Below are 27,612 nucleotides of genomic sequence, written 5' to 3' on the forward strand. Positions count from 1 at the left end.
TATATACAAAATATCATGGTGTTAAAGTTTTTTCTCTTTAATTATACTCTTTTCTTCAGAACATGTCTCAGCTTTATGATTATTAACATGTGTGGATTGGGAGCCATGTCAAATATTTGAGATTTCCCAATTCATGGACTTTGGTTTCTTGTTTAGCGATTTACTTTGGCAGGTCACGAAAAATTCGTAACTCTTTACAGAGATAGACGATGCAGTGGGAATTGAATACATTTCAGTTTTTTCCCCAGTGTTCCCATATAAAAATTGACTTGAATCTTTTTCAACGTTTTTTTAGTCCTTATAATTCGCTTACTTTTATTTTGTTCAAATGCCTTATGAAATCCTACATCCACAATGCAAGGAGCAGGAGAAAGGAATTTTTTTCATAATTCTTTACTTGTCCAATTTAGGTGTTTCTCCGAGGCAGACTATTGATTACTTAGCTTTTGTTAGGCCAAAAAAGTTCAGCTCCAGCACATTCTAGAGTGTGTGTAAGTTACTCAGATATCTCAATGGCAGTTGTGTTTAGGCATTAGTAGTGGAAAAAAATACATAGTTAAAGATTTCTCGTGCAAATTTAACTGCTTTGTTTGGTTAGTTACTCATTTATTGCCCTTTCCCCATCTTGGTCTCATCATGTCTGAAGGGCTAGTTCCATTTTCCTTGTTTACTATTTCCCCTCTTATCCCTGGAGTTGAAAGGCCAAGTGAACAAACACAGGGTTTGTTTTATTCCCAATCAGCCACGGACCAGTCATTTTCCTGCAGAATAATTGGCTCAGGGAAGAAAAGACAGAAAACAAAACAAGTTCATCATGTGCAGCTTGGTCTGGCTACACCCCTTCTCAGAAACTAGCCTGGGTAAGAACTGTTGAGAGTAAGCGTTCTTTTAAGGAATAAATTAGGAAGTGGCAATAAAGAAATTTTAATTTGTTGCCTTATACAAAAGAACTGTGTTTTGACAGTGTTTCCAGAGTGCTTTTTTCCCCTCATTTTCCTAACAGTAAGTAAAGCTCTGTTTTGTTGTGCTATGCCAAATATGTGGGTGGACACTGCTAAGATCTATCTATTTTTCAGATGTTTCCAAATACTTCTGTGTTTTGTATTGAAGACCTAATGACAAAATGTTTCTGCTTTTTCCCAACCAATTTTTATTGTGTAGATACAACAACAAAATATAGGAAAATAGTAAAATTTGCTTCTGTACTAGCTGAGGGAGAATTGTCTGAAGATTTTGATATTCAAATCTTAAAGAATTTAATTTTGCGATGATAAAAACGGAAAAAATTGTCTGTTTATTTGCAAACATTTGGGCAAAATTACTTTCCCATGTGATTTCTCTTTCTTTCTTTCTTTCTTTCTTTCTTTCTTTCTTTCTTTCTTTCTTTCTTTCTTTCTATTTGCAGTTTGTTTCCTCAGTTATTCAGGGACTTCTGAATTCAGAAAACTCATATAAATTGTTTCATTCTTTCTGTGTATTAGAATCAAGTTTCAAGTCGTTTAAGTCTGGATTGTTATCCTATGTCCTAACTTTTTTGATAAAAGTTGTTCAATTCAATCTGGAAGGTACATACCAAAAGAAAATACTTCATTGAGATTGCTTCTAATGGACATAATTAATTACTTAGATAAAATTAAGTGATCAGAATTTTTATGTTAATTTGATTTGCTCTGGGATTTCTATTTAAGTGTAAAGAACAAAAATTATTATTAACTATATGAGATATAATTCAATTACTCTATTTATGTAGTTGAATTCCTCTTATAAAATGTCAAAAATGAGAAATATATTACAGGTTCTGTAATTATATCTTTCCCATTGAAAAACTCTTATTGTAAAACTGTGATAATAGTTCACTCTACTTCCCCAGCATTACTTATCTCCCAGATAGCTCACAGTGAGTATATCTGATGTAAAATTTTACAATCATGATTAGTAAAATAATATTTTAAATCCATTTTTTGAAGTTCTCTTTGTATTTCTTTTTCAAAATTGAAGTATAGTCATTTTATAATGTTCATGTACAGTCAGCTTATGGTGTACAGCATATTACCATCATACACATACATACATATATTTATTTTCATATTTTTTTCATTAGAGGTTACTACAAGGTATTGAATATAGTTCCCTGTGCTCTACAGTATAAACTTGTTGTTTATCTATTGTATATAGTAGTTAGTATCTGTAAATCTTGAACTCCCAATCTTTCCTCAAAATATGATCAGGGTTTTTCTTATTGCTAGCTTATGCTCCCACATGTTTACTTTGTCTTTGTTTAACTAACAGGCTAAATGCATATGAAACAGAAAAGTGTGTATCAACAAACTCAAGCACTTTTGTGCAAGAATTTTCTTAAGAAATGGAGGATGAAAAGAGAGAGCTCATTGGTATGTTCAAAAGTTTGCCTCTTTCCATAGTTAGCAGTATGTTTTTATTTCATTGCCTAATGATTCTCTTATTTTATATTTTAAGTAGAAGACTGCATTTATTGATTTTAAATGTCTCTAGCTATGCTTGTTGAATTAAGAGACTCACAGCAATCTTTGAAAAAATAATGTAGAATTGCAAAGACAAAGTAGTACTCATATTTCTGTAAAAAGGAGAGTAACTGAAAATTTAATTATATGGTATGTTATAGCAACTATTAAAGCTACTATCATGGGCAGTGGAGTCAAGAACTATTAAAAATAGTGTCTGGCAGAAATAGAGGAATTTTAATTTGGGAAATTTATTATTGAGGCCATACATTTTCTGCACAGAGATTATTTCCAAGAATAATGACTAAGCAACACCACTGATTGTCAGCTTGCATTAAAGCCACTAGTCTCTTTGGCTTAACATAGAACAGCCATTTATTTTTCATTCTTCACTGTCTAAGTAAGGTTGACAGTAAAAGTGACGTGGATTGGGTAGGTGGAGGAATCTTCTCCATATAGTCATTGAGGGACCCAGGCTCATCTAGAGACTATGCCATCTAACTAGACTTTGGGGACAATCTTTGGATCCTCTGCATCCAGTCAGATCAGGAAGTAGAAAGACTGAGATAGAGAGAATATGGAAGGTTTCGCAGGGTTCCATTAGCCAGGCCTGGAAATGGTGCATATCATTTCTCCCCACATCCCGTTAGCCAGAACACAAGCATTTGGTCCCAGTTAATTTCCGGAGGCTCAGAAGGTAGTCTAGCATTGTGCCAAGCAGGAATGTATTACTAATATTGGTGAATCACTAGACTGTCTCTACCACTCAGTGCCTTCTCATTTTCTTAGACTTCCAATACAAAGATATAACCACTGACAAAAATGTTGCTTTTTGCCACCATGAGCTCTATCTGGGATACTCCATGTCTTATAGACCCTGGAGTCAGATGCCCATGCATACAGAGATTGTCAGACTGTTAGTTTCTTTTACGGCTTCTGCAGTAGTTCATGATTTAGTACAAAAGGTTAGTTCTAATATTAGAGAATGACATATGTGACAACTATCTCAGTGTGTATCTTTCATTGGCTTCCTTTGCTTTGAAGAGTGGAGAGCACAGAGAAGCCAACCATATGGCAAAACTGGAATTTGTCTTCAATAGTTCTTTGATGTTGACTGAGCTCTTTAAGGGAATACAACCTAACTTTGTTCTCTTTTTCTATAGGAATGGGGGTTCCCAATACTTGTAGGACTTTATATGGGCACATTTTTATTTTTCAAAGAAAATGTGCATTTTCCTGAAATACCTTCCCAGGATCTGGGAAGGGTAGATAAATTTAATAGCTCTTCTATGAACCTTCTATATACACCGATCTCTAATATAACCCAGCAGATTATGAATAAAACGGCATTTGCTCCCTTTTTGAAAGGTAGGTGTGCTAATGGCAAAAAAGTATTAGTGATTGTATTTTATATATTTTTGATAAAATGTATACATGTTTAATTTGAAGTTATAGCTATCCATTGTGCTGATTATCTAGGCATTAACATAGCATACAAATTTAGTTAGCTTTTTCTTTCTCTCATGACAATTAGCCTTTTAAGCCCTTTTAGCTTGATGGGGTTCCAACTTAGGGAAGCCTACATATCTATTGAAGTTTAACTAAAACAATATATTGTCTAGGAATATGCCACTGGTGGCTGTGGGCATTTTTAACAGGGAAATATAATGATTAAGATTTACAACACAGGAAAACCATATAAATAAAAGAAAGTAGGTCATGGTTATAAAAACAATAATTTCAGAGCTATGAAAAGTAAGGATAGATAATCTAAGGTTTTCTGTCTGCATATCATATAATTTATAAACATTTTTAAAGGTCTTCATTCTAAATGAGGCCTTTAACTGATAAAACCAAAATATGTATTTCCCTCATGCACAGGATGGGTGCAGTCTAACTATCTACTCTTTAATCCTTGATTTCTAACAGGTAAAATTGTGGCTGTTAAAAATAGTCACTTTGTGATCTTGGTTCCTGCATAAGATAAATTCCACATGAAGTGCCTTTGCTTTCATAAATCTAAAATCTGGAGCCCTCTGACTGCAAAATAACTACTACAATTACCTCTATTTTTATACCCTAATTCTCTTAACAGATTTATCATGGCATATTTTTTTTATACCTAAAACTTGCCTTAATACTTGTTGTTATTAAAATAAAACACTCAATTCTCATGAATGTCTCCTGATTTTGAATCTGAAACAAATAAAGTTACTTTTTTTCCCTTTTGGGATAAGTTTAGTTTAAAGGGAAAACAATTTTAGTTTAATTCCAATGGAAAATATGTGATGACAAAGTTGGATGTTATATTCTGTTTTGGTGAAATGCTAACAGTCCTCTGTGTCTGTTTTTTACCTTGCAATTCTCAGGAAGAAGAATCACTGGGGTACCAAATCAAAAATATATGGATAAAATGCTTCTAGACGATTTCCCATATGCAGTGGGAGTCATCTTTAATGACACTTTCTCTTATAAGTTAGAATTTTATCAGGGATATGGCCTTACAATTTTGAAGGAAGATCTTTACCCAGGTGACTTTCCATATGAAATATCATTATGGCATTTTTCATGTTCTTAACATAAGGAGTAGGTTGGGATGGGCAACAGAGATACTTTTGATGGCATGAGAAAATAAACATTTTATTGCTGAACTTATTCCAAGGTCAATCATATCTTCCCACTAAAGGATGCTCTTAAACAACCATTGTGCCATCCAACAGATATACAGTGAATTCACAAGTGCATTTTCAAAGGATGCAGGGTTGATGAAGACAGATAGGTCCCAGCCTCAAGTGAGATTCCAGTTTAGCAGGAAAGGCAAGCAGTGAACAAATAGTTAATGACCAATGCAAGGAAAAGTGCTTGGGGTCTTAGACGAGGGGTTTCTAATGAACTGTGGGATTAGAGAAGTCCTGCCTGGAGAAGTGGTGTTTGAATGAACACTGGAAGGGATAGCATGTGTGAGGTACAGAGGGCATTGCATTTCAGATAGCAGAAGGGCCAGGGTGGGGGACCCTGAGGTGAAGAGGGGCATCTGTTAGTAGATATGGAAGAAGAGCTGTACGGTATAGCAGAACAGGGCATACAGAGAGGAACATGCTGGAAGAATGAGGTTGAAGTTACTCAAGGGCTAGATCCTGCGATGTCTTGAAAACCCAAGGCAATGGAGAGCCATCAAGGTACTTTAATCATGGCAGAGACATGGTTAGATTTCTAAGCCTAAGGGAGCACTCTAGATATAGCCCAGAGAATGGATTGCAGAGGAGTCAGGCAGTGAAAAGTACTAGTGAGCTGATGGTGGCTTAAACCAGAGGGGAGATGCTTTTAATTATGATGGCAAGGGAAGACCTTTGTGATGAGTTAATTTGTGAAAAGAGATCAGGATGGAGGGAAGGAGTAAGCCATAGATCCATCTGGAGGAAGAGCATTTGAACACAAAGAAAGTGCTAGTACTCTAGTGTGTTTGGTGTTTTGAGGCACAGCAAGGAGTCCAGTGTAGTACAAGCAGAGTGTTTGCTTTCATCTTCTTTTATTTTCTAAGACTTTCTATGCATGCCATGTTTTCCACAAATAAAATTGTTGTATTAAGAACTTTCATTTGCCTCTTTTTTTCTGTGTGGTTGAAGTTCTTCCTGGTGGAGCATCCTCTAGATATTTTTCTCTTGGATTCTTGTGTCTTATTTTCCAGTTGCCTTCATCCCATAATATTGGTTATGCTTTTCTTTGTGCTTATAGCTCAGTGTGGGGATATAGCTAATGAATTTTCATGTTCACTGGCCAAATACTGGGCTACCGGATTCCTGACTTTGCAAACTGCGATTAATGCTGCTATTATACAAGTAAGAAAAGTTCTAATAATTAATGTGAACTAATTCCAGAGGCATCAAGATTTTGATAAAAGATAGTGTCTACTCAGGTTTTATTATGTTTACATAATGAAGTAGGCATCCAAATGCTGAAATTGAAATTTAGGCAAAGGAGCACATTACTTTTTAAAAAAAAACTTAAAAATTTTAAGTAATTATAGAATGTCAGAAAGTTACAAAAACAATGTACAGGGAGGTCCATGTGCCCTTCATCTAGTTTCTCGTAAAAGTAACATCTTGCACAACAACAGAACAGGATTAAAACCGGGAAATGAACTTTGGTATGATCTTCAGAGCTTATTCAGATTTCACCAGTTTCTATAATTTAATGATTTTGTTTGTTTAAACCTTTCTTTAGATCACAACAGATCACTATGTGATGGAGGAGTTGATGTCAGTTACTGCTATAAATATGAAGACATTACCCTTTATTTTTAAAGAGAACCTTCACAATGAGATGTTTATTTTCTATTGCTTGGTTTACTTCTCCCCATTTATATATTTTTTATCACTCAATGTTACAAAAGAGAGAAAAAAGTATAAGGATTCGATGAAAATGATGGGTCTACAAGATTCAGCATTCTGGTGAGTGACTGATTCAAGTAGTGCAAACGAATAAACAGAGAAATTCAGAAGCAGTAAAAAAGTGTTTCTGTTTCAGAACATCATGATTTAAACTTGCTGTGATGACTGCTTTGTTGTTATTCTGACTTTTTGATTCAGTCTTTGTTAAACTTTGCTATGCAAAATAGCGACTATAATTTGCTGCACATTTTTTCTGCACCATAAGTGTGTTAAGCTAATGCTGTGATAGAGGTACCATTAAAATCACAGAGAATAAGAGTGACCTAATGTCAAATGGATGCTGTGTGCTAGAGTGGGGACTCCACTCCAGGTCCCTTGATTGCAGCTCTCCTGCTTGGTCTGCCCATAGTTATCACTTGATTTCTCCATACTTCCTCATATTGAAAAAGTATGATCCTGTATTAGCTAGCTTACGTTCAGCGATTAGATCGCCAGGGATATATTTTTTGGAGCAACTAAATACCACATGTTGGAGTTCACATAGCCTATATAATGTGACCAGCTTGTGCAATACATAGGCTGGCATATAGGAAAGACTTAATAAGAGCATTTTATATTGATATATTTATATCATATCTTGCCCCATTCCACAAATGATTTAAATTTAAAGTGATTTTGAAATAAACATATATTTAAATATTTACTATGTATGTATATATGTATCTGTGTATATTTGTATTATAATAAAAACAAATAATTGAGGAGTAGAAACAAAGACTTAGCAAACTAACAAATGGGTAAGATTAACAGATAAATATGCAAGTCATATAAGCTCTAAGTTTCCAAGAGGCAGAGAATTCTTGTACTGTCTAGGAAAAGAAAAGAAAAATAGTCTGTTTGTTTTACCTGGAAAGAAAACTAGCATTTTTCTAATGTTGAATCCTGGAAGATATTTCTCCATATACTCTCCATGTCAAGACAATTCTCTTTATGGATGTGGTACTATCTGGAATGGATGAGGAACTATTTATTAAACAATCCTTTGCAAGACACATGTTCCCCGAAATAAAATTATGGTCTAGGAAATTTAAAATTTTCTATAAAGTATATTTTATTAACAGAGAGAGTTTTAATTCTAATATACCTGAATTGTGAAATAGAAAAAGAGGAACTGAGTCTTGAGATTAAGAAAAAAAAAACAGTGGAACCTTGGGAATTACAAAGAAATGGATAAAGTTTGTCAGGAGGGAAGAGAGGAACTACGTAAAAACGACCAAGGCTTGTTCTGTGGAACAGTATCCCTGCAGTCAGTCACTTCAGACCATGTAGGCACAAGCCAACTCTAGATTAAAATCAGAAAGGCACTGGACATTTAGATGTGTGTTCATTCTCAGGATAAATGCTTCTTAGTATGCATTAACCTGAAATTTAGCAAAATGAATATATGTCATTAAAACGAAGAAGGAAAAAAATTCTGAAATGTTCTTGTAAGAGCAGAGTGTCTGCTGGAAATAAGTTTTATGGCACCTCCCCCCTTTTTTTTCCCTAATGAAATAAATGTGAAATGTAATCAGTATTTATTCAAGTGTGATGTCTGAATTGCTTTCTTTTTATCATGAAGGTTCTCATGGTTTTATCTTCCCCATCACACCCCCAACTCCCTGCAGTGAGTTCCTTTTTCTAAGTAATAGTTTAATTTCCTTCATTTGTAGTTCCACTATCCTATGGTTTTTCAGTTCTGACGTATGGTAGTTCCCTTTTGTGCTCAGGAAGTGAATTCTGCAGAATGTGGTATTATTTTCCAAAAACGCAGATGTTCTAACAATCTGAATAGTTGTAACTACATAAAAATTTAAAAAGTCAAATAAGCAATAATTAAACATGTTCTATGGAAACATATTGATGCAAGTTCCTAGTTTTAATACTTCTGCTGTTTTCTTCAGCTGTTGAATTCTAATTTGGCAATTTTATGCAGAGGAAACAGCTCTGGACTGAGCGAAAAGCTGCAGCTGCTGTGTTAGCTTTGTTGGTGGTGTACTTTGTTGACCCTGAGTAGGCCCATTACCTAGTAATAGGAACTGCAGTTTACTCACCTGTAAAATGAGAAGCTAGGCTAAAACACCCTCTACGCTTGTTAGATCTAAGATTGACTGGTATTTCTAATAACCACTTCATAAAAATGTGAACTCTAGCACATTTAAAGCAGAACAGTGTGAGCACTTACGGGTGTACCATAGTGCATACCAGTTTAAATAAAGAAATCATGACTAGGAATAGCAAGAATGGAATGGGCTCAGTGCAGTAATGGGATTTTAATTCTCTACTGCTAGGAAGAGTGGAGGTGCTTCTGGCTGAGATCCTCAAGAGTGGTCAAATTATTACCTGCCCCCAGTCCACAGGTGTTTGATTGATCAGCAGCTGTTAAGTTTCTTCTAATTCTGTAATTAGAACACTTTGGTAATATGTAATATATAGTTAAGCTGAACATGCAAAATGCTTATCCCCTTTAATTTGGCAATTTCACCCTAGAGAAATTTTCTTATACTCTCCCCCCAAAAACGTAAGTACAAGAATATTCTTAGCAACGTTGCATTAGAAATAAAAAATGGAAACCACCTAATTGTCCATGGGCAGGAGAACACTGTGTTTTATTCATACAATGAAATACTGTACAGCAGTGTATAATATTGTATATGTTGCTGATAAAGGCAATTTGCAGAAGAATATATACAAGAGTATACTGTTTATGCAGTGTTCATATTGTTTGTACGATGTATGAATACAGAGCTGATACCTAGCCATGGCACCAGCACAGCCATGCCAGTGTAATATTAGTAACATTTTAGTTGTTTATCTAGGTAGCAGGTACAAAGATAATCACTGAATTATACTTTAGATAGTGTTTTATGTTTTAAATATTCTATGATGAAAGTTAAAATAACTGAAATAATTTTTGTCTTTGTTTAGGCTCTCCTGGGGTTTACTGTATGCAGGCTTCATCTTCATTACTTCCATAGTCATTGCACTCACCATAACATCCACCCAAATTATAGTCATGACGGGCTTCATGGTTATATTTGCTCTGTTTTTCACATATGGCTTATCTTTGGTAAGTTCATGCATTTATTGCCATTTTCTCCGCTTTAGGTCTTAGTCATGTGTTGCAAAAAGTAATGTCTCAGCAGGCTGCTACAACAGCTTCTTTCGTGTGGTGTGTGTGTTTGCTTGAGAAAGTCTTTATGAGAAAATGATGTAATTTAAATAAAATTGGACTTCTTTTTGCATAAAGGTCTGAATTAATGAAATAATGCATCAAAAAGAAACAAACTATTTTAACGCTAAAAATATCCAAGGCTTTTCTAGATGATTCATATGGATGTTTTTAAGGGCTGGACTCATCTTTTTTCCCCAAAGGTTCCTGGTCACATGGTAGCTTTTCACATCTCTTTTCCCTCTAACATCGCACTTTGCTCTGACTTCCCATGTCACCCACCACTTCGTTCTCTGACCAAGACCCTCTGATTTCTTCCACTTTGCAGGGCGTTTTCTGCTCTTTGGTAATACATTAATTTAGTTTCTGTCAATCCTTCCAAGTCTGCATTTCTATCGTTCCTCAGCTCTCCCTGCAGTTTTTCCCCCACTCTTTCCTCAATAACGAAAGCCCACCATATGAGTAGGGTAAATAAGGATTCTCTTTACAACGAGGTTGAGAGAAGACTGAGCGTAATCATACCTTAATATTGTTCATCATTGTCTCCCTTATAAATATTTATGTTATGGTATCAAGATCCTTATTTTATCACACTACCAGTGACTCTCAGAGAACTCAATCTGTGTAACAGCTAGATGTCATCTCTCTCTTTCAGATAGCTTTGGCATTCCTGATGAGTGTGTTGTTAAAGAAAACTGTCCTCACCAGTTTGGTCGTGTTTCTCCTCACTCTCTTCTGGGGAGGTGTGGGAATCACTGCATTTTATGAAGAACTTCCTTCACCTTGGGAGTGGATTTTCAGTATTTGTAGCCCCTTTGCCTTCACTGCTGGAATTAAGCAGGTAAGATCATAGTTTTTATTTAATTACATTTTACAATGTTGTGTCAAATTCCAGTGTAGAGCACAATTTTTCAGTTGTACATGAATATACATATATTCATTGTCACATTTTTTTCGCTGTGAGCTACCACAAAGTCTTGTATATATTTCCTTGTGCTCTACAGTATAATCTTGTTTATCTATTCTGCATATACCTGTCACTATCTACAAATTTTGAAATCCCAGTCTGTCCCTTCCCACCCCCTGCCCCCTTGGCAACCACAAGTTTGTATTCTGTCCATGAGTCTGTTTCTGTTTTGTATTTGTGTTCTTTTTTTTGGATTCCACATATGAGTGATCTCATATGGTATTTTTCTCTCTCTTTCTGGCTTACTTCACTTAGAATGACATTCTCTAGGAACATCCATGTTGCTGCAAATGGCAGCTTAATGGCTTTTTAGATTTTCTGTTTTATAAATTGCCTATCCAAGTCCGGATTCCCCACTTTTAAAATGAGTTTTCTATCTTTTCCTTATGACTTTGTACTCACACATGCTGGATATGAGGCATTTTTCAGTTATTTGCTGCTGGCATTTTTACTCTTGGTGCCCTAATGGTGCTTTCAATGACCAGAGGTTCTTACTGATAAAGTCCATTTTGTCAAGCTTTTATGTAGAGTGCTTTGTATTTTTAAGAAAGCATCATATACCCCAAGATTATAAAGATAGTCTCCTGTGTTTTATTCTGAAAGCTGGATCAATTCAGCTTTTATATTTAGACATAAAATCCATTTCAAAATAACTTTTGTGTATCTATAGGTAGAGGCAGTATTAATTTCTCTACATATTCAGTTGCTTCAGTTCCATTTATTGAAAACCATCCTTTCCCCAAATGAATTCCAGTATTTCCTATGTCACAACTGAACCAATCATGTACTGACGCGTCTGTCTATCCTGGCACTGTTGCCACATTGGTTTTGTTTTGCCTTATAATATGTCTTGATATCTGGCACAAACAATTTTACCACTTTTTCTTTTGTAAGAGAGTCTTTTCTATTCTAGGTTCTTTGAAATAATGTAAATTTTAGAATTAACTTAAGTTATATACATACACAGTACATGAGCTCAAAGCTGTTGAGATTTTTGGTGCAGTTGAATTTGTCAGTCAGTTTGTGGGAAAACTGATACCTTTTTTTGGTCAGAACGTAATTTATTTTCACGTACATTTTCCTTTAATAACTGTTTTAGTTTTCTGTATAGTATCCTGCACATTTTTGTTTGATTTATCCCAGAGTTTTTGATACTTTTGATGCCATTAAAAGTAGCATTTATGTTTAAATTCTTATTTCTAAACGTTGCTAATGTAGAGAGGTGCAGCTGATTTCTGTACATTGGTGTTGAATCCAGTATTCTTGCTATATTTTTTGGTTAAATCTAGTCTTTTTCTGAGCTTTTTTGTGGGATTTCCTTATGTATAATGTTGTTGTTTAAAATTAATGATGATTTATTTTTTCCTTTTGTAGTCCTTATGTCATTTATTTATTTTGCTTGCCTTACTGCACAGATCAGGACCTTTGGGACAATGTTGAATAGAAATGCAGGCTAAAAAAGTTCAACATTTCCCAATTAAGCATGATTTGTGGTGTTGATCTGCCTACACTGAATTCACCAGATTAAGGAAGACCTCTTATCTTCTTAGTTTGTAGAGACTTTCTTTGTTATAAGTGTGCACTGCATTTTATCAAATGCTTTTTCTACATCTATTAGATTAATTACATTATTTCTGCTTCAGTCTGCTTTGAGTTGAATTACATTGATTGATCTTCGTATATCGACCCAGCTTTCAATTCCTAGAATAAACTCAATGTTGTCATGAATTGTTAACATTTTAACATAAATTGAAAAATTGTGGAGTGTCTAGGGTGAGGAACTGGACTTGGGAGCTGGGCTTCCGGTATTCTGATTACAGCTTTGTGACTCCTATGTGATTTTGACTTCATCTAGTTAAGCTACTCAACTTCTCTGTGCCTCTGTTTCATCATGTGTAAATACAGATTGAAAACAGTAAGTCCTACTTCATAGGGTTATGATGAAGATTAAGCGAAATCATACAAAAAACACTTAGAACAGTGCCTAGAACATGGTAGCTCTTATTACGTGGCAAAATTATAAACAGAAATCTTTATTTACAGTGAAAACTAGGAAGAGATAAGTTCTCTTATCATTATCCTAATAAGAAACTTCGAAGAATCCTTCATATTCTTTCCAAAATTTGTATTCCTTTGTTGCATGTAGTAGATATTTTGCAGTATTGCAATGGCATTATGAAAGAACCAAAGGAATTATAATCTAAATTCCTGTTATTAAAACATTGTATTTTTAAAAAATCAGTATTTTCTTCTAACATTCCTTTGATTGCTGTAAAATAGAAATAGTTTCACTAATAGCTTCATAATGAAGGCTTCTTGGAAAAGCTACTTAATAAAATGATCATTTTTGCTGCTACATTGAATTATTTTTATTTATTTAATTTAAATATTTATTACTATTTTTGTCTGAATCTTAGATTATCCGCCTGGATTATAATATGTATGGTATGATTTTTCCTGATGCTTCAGGAGACTCGTATATAATGATAGCAACTTTTTCCATATTGGCTTTTGATGCTTTTTTCTACTTGGTGTTGGCGTTATACTTGGACAAAATCTTACCCTGTAAGTAGTAATGAGTTTTCCTCTCACCTCCACAAATACTGATCACATTGAAGATTTTTTTTCCTTAAGGTTATATAAATATATTTTAAGAAATGAAGAATGAAATATTTCCCATCACAGGTTGAATGAGTTCTTTATCTCTGCTTAGTAGTTTTAATGGCCTGAAGGAGTTATTACATAAAAATAATTGTTCTCCTGAATGTAATATAGTGAAACACATTATAAACATACAATAATGTATGTAATATAGTATTAAATAATGTTACTCTTTTCAAGGATCCCTGAAAGTGTTTTCAAAGGGTGATATTTAGGATTTGTATCAGAACAAGAGGAAATAAATTAGTTCTTAAGATGGTTTTGGTTAGTGTAGAGCCATTGTGCAGTGGAAGTGCTTCCTGATAAGTATTTTTACGAGAATGGGGGTAGATTGTAAACTAAACACAGCTAGATAGGACCTAGGTGGGAAATAACCAGTGTTTTCCTCACTGCCCCTGTTTATGGGAGGACCATTTGAGATGTCTGTCATTTAAGGAGATAGCAAATGAAAATTGGAGAGGATGATTTCAGCATTAAACTGTTCATATAGTGCTCATATTTACAGAGTATATTGCCCAGTTAGATTTTATGTATCTTGTAAACAACCAAAAATTTCAAAAAAGGCTAGATTTCCTGCACACATATTAGAATCAGAATGCCTTTTTTTCTTGCACAGTCTCATTTATCTTATTTTTTATGTTCCTTCTATTTGACTGTATTTGTTTGTCTTGTATGTTCCCATATATTTATTTGTATGTATTTCTGTCTTTTTATCACTTCTGGTTAATATCCAAAGACCTTTAATAACAAATATGATTTCATTTCTTAAAATCTGGAGAATGACCATATATTCATCCTAAACAAATTAATTTCTTCATGTAGTTTTTATTCAGGTACCATATAGATTTCAGTATGATGTTCAATCATATTGCTGTGGTCATGTAATTTCTTAAGTTCACAAACATTTTTATGTGCCATATTAAGTCTTCCCCCTCCAATATTTGATTTAATTCATTATTTCAAATACCTTTTAGAACAATTTTACTCCAACCTTTGATTTATAGTTCATCAAATTTTCTATTATATTGTTTAACTTTAGTAATAATATGTTATTTCTTTTTCATTTTCCTTGTTTTCTTCACTCTCAAATTTTCTTCTCAATAATAGGAAGGTAGAAAGCAAATATATTTTTTTATGATGCTTGGAAGTCCAAGATATTCTGCACTGTTCTGAACAAGGCTTCTTTGCTTATTGTTTTTTGTTACTGAACAAGTATCGTATTGCCTCTTGGTTAATTAGATGGAAATGAGCGCCGTTACTCTCCATTATTTTTCCTGAGCTCATCATCTTGTTTCCAACACCAAAGGACTAGTAACAAAATCATCGAGAAAGAAATAGATCCTGAGCACCCTTCTGACGATTATTTTGAACCAGTTCCTCCAGAATTCCAAGGGAGAGAAGCCATCAGGTAACCGCATGTGTACTAATACACGGGTGCGAGGTGAATGGATTACTAACCAAGAATAGAGTGAACCTGAAGCAGAATATTGAAAAAGAAGTTTGTTTTTGTGAGCATCACTTTGAAGTCTTTCACTATCATCAGCATCAGCGTCTCCTACTGATACTTGAAAATTCCCTTTGCTCAGCTCCATAAAATGTTACTGCATCACCCTCTGTCTTGTCTCCCGCTTGTTTCTGTCTCTTGTCCCCCACCTCTCTTTTATTACTGCTCTTTTCTTTCTCTGAATCCCTTCCTCCATGGTTTTGTCTGGCTTATATGGTATAATAGAAGAAGCAGGAAGTTTGGAATCAGAATTTCTTAGCAGTTAATACCATCCTTTCCTCTCATCTGTTGTTTTATCTTGAACAAGTGAAGAAGTTTCTCTGAGTCTCAGTGTCCTCTGTGAAACAAGAGTAACATCTACTTTGTAGGGCTGTTTGTAACAGACTTACATGAGGAGCTTTAAAAATCTCTCTGCTCTCACACCCTACCTCCAGTGATTCTAATTCAAGGACTGTGGGCTTGAACCCCAGTACCTGTGGATTTTAAAGAGCTCTGTAGATTTTCCTAATGTGTACTCAAGTTGAAGAATTAGAGAGTTTTAAACATTAAGCATTTATGCAGCAGATATTCACATAGTGCTTACTATGTACTGGACACTCATTTAATTCTCACAAAAAGCTTACAAGGCAGATACTTCTATTTTCCCATTTTACAGATGAGAAAAGTGAAGTCCTGAGATGTTGTCTCTTGTCCAGTGTCACATACTCGTAAAAGAGGAACTGATATTGGAATCCAGTCTGGTTTCAGGATCTATACTCTTACTGAGAAGCTGTCAGGAGGCAAAGGAAGGTGAATAAAATGAAACTGTAGCTATGAAGTGCTATGAAGTAAAATATTTCTCTGTAAGACGAAGAGCATAGGGTGAACTTATGTACCTAAGCAGCAGACTTCTAATTCTGCCCTATTGTCTGTTAAGCTACAGCCCCTCCCAACCCCAGCTCCATAGAAAGCTTCTACCCAAAAAAGCAAAGCCAAGTGACGAATAATCCCCCCAAATTCAGTGTCATCATTCCCTCTTTACCAGTTGAGAACACAAAATATAAAAATTGTATTACTATTCAAATTATAATAAGTTTCAGATTCAATCTCCTAAGAAAGTCATAAGGTTACTTATATAGTTCAAAAAATGCTTGTTCTTTGACTTCTGTGAAGGAGAGAAAAGTGAAATGTCCTCACCGACCTGCCCCGGTCCCCCTTACCCTGCAGCCCTGACAAAGCTATGTTGCATTGATTCTGGGCATCCCTTTCACTTTGTCTGGATTCTTCACTAATGTGGAGGTCTGGGGCCACTGACAAGCCAGGAAAGGAAAGTCGTGATCATACATAGTCAAGACATCTATAATCTGTCTGAGCCTGGTTCCTGCTTTGTCCTGTATCTGCTTCCTTTGAAATTCCAGTGTGCATTCAGGTTTGGTAATCATTGATTTAGAGGTGTGTGTGTATGTGTGTGTGTGAGAGAGAGAGATATTGGGATGAAGCAATAACAGCAAACCTTTAGATGGTGAGCCTAAAGCTCAGGGCAGAGAATGAGGTCAATGTTGTGTTGGTGCTGAAACAATGAGAATCAATGAAATAATGCACTGACAGAGCCTAGAATGAGAAGACCCATAATGTGCATAGAGAAAGCCCCGTGGAACACCAGGGTCAGGGCTGGTGAACGAAGAGGACTCTACAAGGAGACAGAAAGAGCATTTTGAAAAACAGGAAGAAAAAAGCAACAAACTTGAACGTTACCTTGAAAATAGACACTTTCAACAAAGACAGAGTCCTCAGTAGTGACCCACAATCCAATAAGTAAGGATGGAGAAGTATTTGTTGCGTTTGGTAATTAGGAGGACACTAATGATTTCAGTATGAAGAGATTTGCTAGGATAGTGGTTTCAGAAGCCAGAGTGACTGAGGAAGAAGTGAGATGTGAGGAAGTTTTGATGGCAAATTTACACTTTTATTTTGAAAAAATTTTTAAGGTAAGGGGAAGAGAGAAATTTGATTGTATCTAAAGCAGAGTTAGAACTCAAACAGAAGGTCTCAGAGAGGAAACTATGGAAAATGCAGGTGACAGAGGTCTGGTTAATGAGCAAGACTAAAGGGGATGGGAGATGATGGTTAAAGAGTGCAGATGAATGAGCTCATCCTGTACAGAGCAAAGCAACAGATGTTCGAAGACTGGAGTAAGAAAGTGAGGGTAACAATACAGCATTCTACTTGTCTAAGCAAAACACTAGTAATTTAATTGTAACTTTCTAAAGAGACTCTTAGTTTTCTCCCTCAGGGGAAGTGATCGATCAGAAGAAAGTCTTGGTCTTTTTGAGTAGACTGTTATGCCAGCCCTTATTTCTCATGAAGTTGATCGCATCTGTCACTCTAAATAGGGTTGTTCATAATCTGTACTGTTTTTACTTTTCTGTTGGTTAACTAAGCACCTCTTTTATTTCAGAATCAGAAATGTTAAAAAAGAGTATAAAGGAAAGACTGGAAAAGTGGAAGTATTGAAAGGTAAGGAAAAATATTTCATAGTTTAATTGACTTCTCTGTAGCAAAAATGGGGGAAAATTCAATGTGAAAAATTAGAGAAAGCCAAACAGAAAAATATATAAACAATCTAGCCCCACCACCTGAAAACTGACGATGATTAAGAACTGGATATAAAATCCTTCCAATGTTTCATGGATCTATTAATCTACAAAAATGGAATTATACAATGAAAAATGCCATTTCACTTCATTTTAAAAGATGAATTTGGTATATAAACAATATTTTATTTGCACAATGAGGAAAGAACATCTATACTTAAAATTGATCATTTTTTTTATGCTAGCCAGGGAATTTACATAGTTTATAGGTACTGGTGAGGTTGTCTAAAAACAAGGTGAGTAACACCATTGACCACGAATTAAATTTCACAGGTCAATATCCTATGACAAATACGGTTCATAATTTTTAGTTAACCAACATATTTTATACTAAACATTTAAGCAAGCATCAAACTTAGTGGTTACATTTCATAAAAAACAGTTTGCTTTTATGAATAATGATTTTTAGGAGGAATGTGAATTATTTTTAGAAGAGACAAAAGCCTTAAAGTTGAAAAACGAAGAGCCATAGACCCTCCCAAAAATTGAGGGTTCTTGGTCCAATTTACTTATATTGTATTTATTTTCTAATAAATGTAGCAAACCTTAACTTAATCTTACTTATTATTCCTTTGAGATTATATCTTTGAGAATTTAATGTACTTATGTAAGCAAGTTTATTCTTAACAGATACCATCTATATCTAGATTTAGTTTTAGCCAAAGATACGTGGAAATATTTTTAAATATATCATTTCAATTTCTAGAACACATTATGAACTACTTTTGCACTCATCCATGTCTGTGAACAGTTTCAACTTCTGCAAGGATTTCTTCTATTTTTAAAAGTAGTAGGACTTAAAAAAAATTAAAACATCAAGGATCAATATATTAAAAAAATATAGGAAACAACCAATTGGAGTTGTTCTTTGGGAAGCAGGGGTGGGACTTTTACCCTCTCATCCTTCTGCCCAGGAAACTGGTTCCTGTGGCAACTTGGAACACTTTAGGAAATATGCTTTTGAAGTCCTTTGTCTACAGCCTGTTTTTCGATGGCTAGATAACATTCCATTGTATGGGTACCATGATTTACTTAACTAACACACTAGTGTATGAAATTTAGTTTGTTTCCAACTTTTTCACTATCGTAAAAGATGCTATAATGAACATTCTTGCTCAATCTTTGTAAGGATCATTAATTATTTCCTAAATAAAAATTTCTAGAAGCAGAATTATTCAAATTGGGCATTTTTTTAAAAGATTCCTGTTTCATACATGAAATCATTCTCCTCCAAAGTTATGAAAATTCATCCTCCCAAGAGCAGTAGTTGACCACAACATCAATAACAGTAATAATAGCAACACACATTTAAAGTTTATTGAGTACTTACTGAGTGTGTGCTGGGAACCATGCTAAGTGATGTGCATGGTAATTCCCTTTAATCTGATGAAATCCATAACATGCCTCCCATTTCGCACATGAGGAAACTGAGACTTATATTTCTTTTTTCAGTTAATATGTGTCAGTTCCAGGATAGCTAGCATTACTTTTCTCTTATCCTTGAAAACACCTTTTTTCCCATTTAAAAACAACAGGCATGAAATTTGTTAATGTCTTGTGTAGTTGTCCCAATACTGTTTATTAATTAACTCACCTTTTTGATGAATTTGAAAAGTTGTTTCATTAATCTTTATTTCTTGTCGTTAGTCCATTTTAAGTTTCTGTTCTATTGGTCAGTGTATCGTGGAACAGTAATATTTTAATTATTATGTTTGCTCTACTGGTGTTACTGTATTACTAATATTTTAATTATTATAGTTCTCTAGTATATTTCAATATCTTATAGCCAAGGCTGATTTCCTTACTGTTTAATTTTTCTTAATTATTTGAGTTTATTCTTCCAATGATCTTTAGAATCTTTCAGTCAAATTGTAAGCGAGGGTTTTAATGGTTTGGATTACAACAGAAAGAATTTTCTCTTTATTTATAATTATTATTACTAGCACATTTAATATCTGAGTAAACCGAACCTTATAGAGTTTAGTTTATTCAAGATCATCCAGATAGAAAATAGATTAACTGAAATTTCAGCCCAGCTATTAAGTAATTTCAATAATGTTTGAAAGTAAGTTGCTTAAGGGAACTATCTTTTCAATATAATGTATTATAAGATTCTTAAGAATTTCATCTTACTTTGTTTAACAACTTTCCATAACAAAGTTTGATTTTCACTTGGTGGTAAGGCAAAAAAGCAAAAAATAATACTTCAAAAGATTCTCAGCTAAATGATTTTTCTATGACATATAAATGCAAAAAGTTTATAACTCAAGAATAGAAAAATGGGCACAGGGAAAAATATAAATTTTTGACGACTATATTTTAGAAGGTAATTAATGCCATGAAAAGTACTTACGATTTAATATTTAAAAAGGCTGGCTAGAAAAAAAAGAGGATGATCAAAGTTTGTAAAGATACATTTACAAATTCATATATGCAAATACATATGCACTAGATGCAAGTGTATTACAATGTTAATGTTTGGAATTATGATTGATTTTTATCTTCTTAAGTGATTGAATTTATATCTCAAATATTCTACAATAAGCATGTTATTTTAGCAAACAGGAAAATACTGAATTTTACATTTTGTAAACTATTGAGATGCTTGAGAACACACATTTAAATGTTCTTGTTCTGTTTTTAGAACCAGCCCTGTCTAATGCCTTCTTATTTACAATGTTAATATTTTATTCTGAAAACAGGCTTGTTCTTTGACATATATGAAGGTCAAATCACAGCAATTCTGGGTCGCAGTGGAGCTGGCAAATCTTCGTTGCTAAACATCCTTAATGGATTGTCTGTTCCAACAGAAGGTAAGCAAAAAGAAATCTCCCGAAGGCAAGATGTCTGATAATCGAATGAGGTCATGTGAATGCCCTTCTCATTTTAGGATTTAAATTTAACTGCTTAAGAGAAAATAATGTTTGTTTATCTAAAGTTGTTTATCAGAACTACATGATTTTGTATGTATTTTATATTTCCCAGATTTTCATGAAATTCATTATCTTTATTCCATTGCTGTGTGATACTCCAGGGAAAATATACACTATTCTGAGCATGTACTTACGTTACGAATAATTAGTAGTTGCTAATAAATTATAAGGTCATCATTTTAGGTATTTCTGAATATATGCCAATATTTGCCTGAATAAGATCTCCAAACACTAATAAAATATATTATCTCACCAATGTTCAATTATTTTTAACTTCTATTCTTAGGGTCAGTGACCATCTATAATAAAAATCCCTCTGAAATGCAAGACTTGGAGGAAATCCAAATGATAACTGGTGTTTGTCCTCAACGCAATGTTCAATTTGACACACTCACTGTGAAGGAAAACCTCAGGCTGTTTGCTAAAATAAAAGGGATTCAGCCGCAGGAAGTGGAACAAGAGGTAGATGGTCATGCTCAAATTGATCAAAACTGCCAACCATTTGCCAAGTTAAATCATGACCACAGAATTCCTGCCAGTGATTTACTGCCCTGTTATGAATAAAATTTAGACAATGTGGCCCTTTAAAAAAAATATATGTATGTGTGTGTGTTTATATATATGTGTGTGTGTGTGTGTGTATGTGTGTGTGTATATATATAACTTTAATGGATGGTTAATCATCTTGGATTTTAAGCTTTGTATATTTTCTTGTCTAGGTTCAAAGAATTTTATTGGAATTGGACATACAGAACATTCAGGATAGTCTTGCTGTACAATTAAGTGAAGGTCAGAAAAGAAAGCTGACCCTTGGGATTGCCATTTTAGGAGATCCTCAAGTAAGTGTGGAGGAATGCAGACTGAGTATCAGGAACAAGTCATGCTCTTTTGTGTGTGTGTGTGGTAAAGACATTTTATTGTATACACAGATGATGAAACTACATTTTACTTTATTTATTTACTTGGAGTATAATTGACCCACAACACAATGTTAGTTCCAGGTGTGCAACATAGTGATTCAGTATTTCTGTACATTACAAATGATCACCACAATGCGTCTAGTTACCATCTGTTACCATACAAACTTCTTAAAATATTATTGACTATATTCTCTATGCTGTATGTTGCATCCTCATGACTCATTTATTTTGTAACTGGAGGTTTATACCTCTTAATCTCCCTCACCTATTTCACTCATCCACCCTCCTCCCTTCTGCCAACCACTTGTTTGTTCTCTGTATCAATGAGTATGTTTCTGTTTTGTTTTGTTTGTTCTGTTTGTTTTATTGCTTAGATTCCACATATAAAAGAGATCATACAGTATTTGTCTTTCTCTGGCTTATTTCACTTAGCATAATACCCTCTAGGTCCACCATGTTTTCGCAAATGGCAAGATTTAATTCTTTTTATGGCCAAGTAATATTCCATTGTATATGTATCTCACATCTTCTTTATACATTCCTATATTGATGGACACTTAGGTTGCTTCCATATCTTGGCTGTTATAAATAATACTGCAATGAACATAGGGGTGCATATATCTTTTTGAATTAGTGTTCTTGGTTTTTTGGGGGGGAAATGTCCAGAAGTGGAATTGCTAGATCATATGGTAGTTCTATTTTTAAATTTTTAGGGAAACTCCGTGCTGTTTTCCATAGTAGCTGTACCAATTTACATTCCCACCGACAGTGCACGAGTGTTTGCTTTTTTCCACATCCTCACCAATGCTTGTTATTTGTTGCCCTTTGGATAACAGCCATTCTGACAGATATGAGATGATATATCATTGTGGTTTTGATGTGCATTTCCCTGATGATTGGTGATGTTGAGTATCTTTTCATGTGTCTGTTGGCCATCAGTATGTCTTTGGAGGAATGTCTTTTCAAGTCCCCTGAACATTTTATAACTTTTTTTTTTTGGATGTTGAGTTGTGTAAGTTCTTTGTATATTTTGGATACTAACCCCTAATCAGTCATATCATTTGACAATATCTTCTCCCATTCAGTAGTCAAACTTTTTGTTTCATTGATAATTTCCTTCCCTCTGCAAAAGCTTTGTAGTTTGATGTAGTCCCATTTGTTTATTTTTGCTTTTGTTTCCCTTGCCTGAGGAGACATATCCAAAAAATATTGCTAAGATTAATATCAAAGAAGTCAGGCTCTCCTTTTACCACTGGTAGTAGTGGAGTTTTCATTGTAGTGGATCAAGAGAGAACCTACTATGTTTAGCCATGAATATAAGTATATAGGACATAAGTTGTTGGATAGTCATTATTATTTTTTGATTTTTATTGTTTCTTATATTATATTGTGGAAATAATTAACGTGGAAGAGACACACACTTTATATATCTTCATCCTCTGTAGATTTTACTGTTAGATGAACCAACTGCAGGATTGGATCCCTTTTCAAGACATCGAGTATGGAGCTTCCTCAAAGAGCGCAAAGCAGACCGCGTGATCCTCTTGAGTACACATTTCATAGATGAAGCTGATGTTCTGGCTGGTAATTGTTGGTTTTCTCCAACATGATGGTAAAGACCTTGGGAAATATTTATTCCCAGGCCAAGATGCCTGCTTTCATCACCTTGGTGTGTCTATTCCATAGGAATCTGAGGGATGACAGGCATCTAATCCCACTGTAGAATCCCTCAGCAACTGTACATGTGCGAGACTGTGACTGCTAATGAGAAAAGTGGTATTTTTCAGATCAGCTTAATTTCAACATCCAGATCTTCTTTCATGTATATTTGATTGAAAATATCCATTCATTCTTTACCATAAAGAGTAGGAAATATGCCTGTATAATTTATGGTTTTTTTAAGAAGTGTTGAGGGCCACTGAAGAAGACTGGAATGCATAAGCTCATTTTAAATGCATCTATTTTAATGCATGTTTCCAATTTTTAAATGCACCTTAGATGTAGTTATGCCCACAGAACTCTTCTCCTTTGGAAATCAGAGCTGTGCTCCTCCACCCACACTTTCTAGATTTGGGAGAAGTGGCTCCTATCCTTTTCTCTCTCTTACTTCTTGTTACTCAGATAGAAAAGTGATCATGTCCAGCGGGAGACTGAAGTGTGCAGGCTCCTCTGTCTTTTTGAAGAGAAGATGGGGTCTTGGATATCACTTAAGGTAAAGACTTTAAGGGAAGATTGGACATGTAGATGTATTTCTGATACTGGTATAGCAAAAAGGGAGACCATTCTGAGAGAGAATTGGCCTCATGCTCCATCGCTGCTGAACTGGATTAATCAGTGTTTCCCAAAAGCTTTTTTTCCCCACATTCCTGCCTCCTGTATCTTCACTGACCAACGGTAGGCAGAATCCCAAAGGGGAAGCCTAGGCTGACTGGTCACAGCAGGGCTTCTTCCGGACCACTTTCCAGGTTGCCGCCCTGTGCAGCCTCAACCTCCACCTTCTCCCCACCCTCAGTTCTCCTCAGCTGATCCGTAGAATCCTGCAGTGTGTTCTCATTCTTTCCTAGGGCACAAGGTCCAATGCTTTCAGAAGCTAGTATCAACCAAGTAAATCTGGTGGCAGAGAGAGGACTGTGTCTAACAAGAAAGTATGTCCAGGCTAAAAAAATTAAAAAGCAAAACAAAACCTGATGGCCAAACAAAACATACATGAAGGGCAAAGTTCCCTATTAGACACTAATTTTCTGTTATCTACACAATTATTTTCCCTAAGAAATCTCTTCTGCCTAATGTTCTTACCTCCCTCTGTTTATCTTCGTGCTTAATATGTAGTTTTAATTACATTACGTATCTGTAGTTTTGAGTTTATACACCTTTTCCGTTTAGATCATAAGATTTTTCAAACCGATGGCATTGTTATTGTTATTTACTCATTTTGTTTGTTCCCTAAAGCCAAGTAAGGTAGTACTCAAAAGCTAGAAATCCAATAAAAGCTCTTTTTTTCTGGTAGCAGTAGAGAAAATACAAATGAATTGTCTTTTCTTTTACATATTAGTTTGTGCAGAAATGAAACATGTGATCCAGAAAAAATAACATCCTTCATTAAGCATCACATCCCCGATGCTAAACTGAAGGCAGAAAGCAAAGAAAAGCTTGTGTATGCTTTGCCTGTGGAAAGGACAAATAACTTTCCAGGTAACAAATATGAACACAATGGAGTGAAATTTGGGAACAGTGTTCACATCATTATTAGTTTTCATTGTTTAATGGATTTGGATCTTGTTTTGGGTTGGGTTTCTTAAGAAGCTGAACTTGAGATGAAGGATTTAGTGGAACTGATTTGTTTGGTAATTGATACTTAGAAGCACCATAAGGAATGGGGACAAGAGAGAGGGAAGGGGAGGAAGCCAGGGAAGTTTGCATTTTCAGGCAGGTTATTGCAATAAGCCACTGAGATATGAAGCCACTGAGAGAAATAAATGAATGAGGGGCTCAGAGGTATGTCACCAGAGGGGTGAGAAAGCCGGGGTATTTAATTACTCCTTATTCGTCACTGGTTAAGAGGGGCTTCCAGGAGTATTAGTTTTCTGACCCTTCTGGCTTGTGCCCACCATGAACTTAGCATGCTGCACAGCTCAGGGGGAAAAAATGCCTCCAGGCAGGTGTTCTTAATGAGCAGATTTGCTGTGTTTAGGTGAGTGCAGAAGAGGTGGGGGTGGAGCATCAAGGCCGCTGCTATAGGTTCCCTTTTGTATTTTAATTTAATTGTGTATGTAATTATTTTGCAGAGAAAAACATAGTTTATTTATTCTACCCAAGTATTTACCATGGGTTCCCAGTCTGCTGGGTAGCACCACCCAACTAGGATCTCTTTGATTAAGTAATTCTAATAATCACTAGCTCTTGGCACAGTACTTACCCATCAGTCAGGCCCTGTTCTGATAGCTTCATATATGTCAACTCCTTTAGCCCTCACAGCAGTTCGGTGAGGATGGTGCTGTAATTCTCCTTGTCTTAAAATTGAGGAAATGTGCCCCAGTCTTTTCTGATTTAAACAGCTTTCTTTTTGCTTAAACATTTACTTTCATTAAAGGTTTAACTTTCTGCAGGCCTGATCAAACAGGCTCATGTGGATGATTCACTCTCATTAGACAAGTACTCAGGAATTCAGATTTAGTCTCAACCTGCAAATAGGGTGGCTTTCTGTCATCCTTAGAGTAGCATGGAAGATGGTGTCCTCAGGTCCTCGGGCTGTACTATGTTCTTCTGTTCTTGGACTAACGTCCAATGAGGTGCAACTAGCTTACCTTCTTTTTTGGTTGGGGAAGAGGAATAGTAAGTTATATGCTGAAATCACCACTAGAATATGTCACTTAGCCAGAGTCCCTGGTGTTGATTTGTGAGCCATGGCAGCCTCAGATGCAGACCCCAGGCCTCTGCCAGTCCATGGCATACTTACGTCCTTGCTAGAACATCCCAGAGCCTCTGCATGTGATGTGCAGGCCGTGGGGAAACACAGTGCCTCTCCAACCTCAGACCTCGTCTAGTTCCTCTCAGGAATGTTGCTGGCCTATCTGGCAACCATTTGTAGAAAGTGGTAGGTGAGAGTCTTCTCAAAGAAGCTTGCATCCTCGTCCAAGTACCCACCATGAAAGACGTACATAATGAATGTTTATCGGGAACCTGTTGTATAAAAGGCACTGCTTAACGTGCTAGGGATTAAATAAGACATATATGTCCCTACCCTCAAGAAGCCTACATTCCATTGGGTGGGGAGAAGTGGACATACACAATAACCCAAATGATATTACAACTGTATAATAAAATAATAAACATATGGGCTTGACTGGTGTTAGGCTGGGGTTTATATGGAGTAGTCACTGAAAACTACAAGAGGAAAATGTTTGAAGCATTCCAAGCAGAGAGGGAAACAGGATGTCTGGACTGTAGTGAGGGAGAGGGCAGAGTGGCAAGTGGGGATGGGCAAGGTTGTGGGGATAGAGACTTGCACGTATGGAGCTTTGGAAGCTGTGGTGTGGTCTTTGAACTTTATTTTAAATGCATTGAGAAACCACTGAAAGTCATCACTGGGGCTTGATGTGATGTGACGTATATTTTCATTCTCTGGGTATAAAAGATCACACCAGATATAGAGGACATGAATGGACACTAGGAGACCAGCCATGTGACCATTACAGAGGTGTAGGTAGAAGATGATGGTGATTGGGTTACTATGGTACCAGCTGAAAGATGGTTGAAAATGGGTAGATTTGAAACATACTTGGAGATAAAGCCAAAGAATCTGGCTAATGGCCAGTCTGTGGCGCACAAGGAAAGTGGAAAATCAAGGACGACCTGCAGCATTTTGACTTGAATTACTAGGTGGAAGGTGGTGTCATTTATTGTGAAATGATGGGAGGGACAATTGGGTAGAATGGCGAAGGAGGAATTAATGCTCTGTTTTGGAAATGTTTTCTCTGAGATCCTTTTAGACTTCCAAGTGGAGATGTCAAATGGCCAAGTATATAGTTGGTTATAGGACACTGGAAATCAGAGAACGAAGTGAGAATTGAATTTGGGAATCATTGGCATATAGATGGATTTAATGAAAAGGGATTGGATTACAGTGTATGGAAAGAGAAGTGATCTAGGACTGAATCCTCAGGAGAGAGTAGAGTCAGAGTGTAGTGGAAATCAGAAGCCCCCTGTGAAGCTGAAGGAAAAGCAAGAGAATGTGTTCTCAAGGGAGAAAATGTTTCTAGAAGGAGGGAAGAGTCAACAGCTTTGAATAAAAGCACCCCCCTACCATACCTGGCCATTACATTTAAAAACCTGGACTCACTGATGACGTTGAAAAGAGTAGCTTCTGTGGAGGGATAAGGGTAGCATTAGGATTTGAGTAGGGTAAGTGTGCA

At 35.5% G+C, this 27,612-nt stretch overlaps 1 protein-coding gene across 3 annotated transcripts in view; it reads left to right on the plus strand.

Moving 5' to 3' along the window:
• Positions 1–732: 732 nt before the first annotated feature.
• Positions 733–27,612, plus strand: part of ABCA6 (ATP binding cassette subfamily A member 6) — a 51,337-nt gene continuing 24,457 nt past the window's right edge. For 2 of the 3 annotated variants that reach the window (XM_032456986.1, XM_032456987.1), the window contains exons 1-17: positions 827–1,002; positions 2,290–2,390; positions 3,644–3,848; positions 4,850–5,011; positions 6,216–6,319; positions 6,705–6,931; positions 9,839–9,980; positions 10,738–10,923; positions 13,467–13,614; positions 14,950–15,118; positions 17,652–17,710; positions 20,550–20,660; positions 21,067–21,242; positions 21,500–21,619; positions 23,146–23,284; positions 23,822–23,912; positions 24,753–24,892. In XM_032456986.1, coding sequence (XP_032312877.1) covers positions 2,295–2,390; positions 3,644–3,848; positions 4,850–5,011; positions 6,216–6,319; positions 6,705–6,931; positions 9,839–9,980; positions 10,738–10,923; positions 13,467–13,614; positions 14,950–15,118; positions 17,652–17,710; positions 20,550–20,660; positions 21,067–21,242; positions 21,500–21,619; positions 23,146–23,284; positions 23,822–23,912; positions 24,753–24,892 — 2,275 coding nt within the window. In that variant the 5' untranslated portion in view covers positions 827–1,002; positions 2,290–2,294. Of the gene's footprint in view, positions 1,003–2,289; positions 2,391–3,643; positions 3,849–4,849; positions 5,012–6,215; positions 6,320–6,704; positions 6,932–9,838; positions 9,981–10,737; positions 10,924–13,466; positions 13,615–14,949; positions 15,119–17,651; positions 17,711–20,549; positions 20,661–21,066; positions 21,243–21,499; positions 21,620–23,145; positions 23,285–23,821; positions 23,913–24,752; positions 24,893–27,612 lie in introns of all 3 variants that reach the window. The other variant, XM_014564023.2, reaches the window with a different exon arrangement.

The sequence above is a fragment of the Camelus ferus genome, chromosome 16 (genome assembly GCF_009834535.1).
Source record: "Camelus ferus isolate YT-003-E chromosome 16, BCGSAC_Cfer_1.0, whole genome shotgun sequence".
Classification (NCBI taxonomy): Eukaryota; Metazoa; Chordata; class Mammalia; order Artiodactyla; family Camelidae; genus Camelus; species Camelus ferus.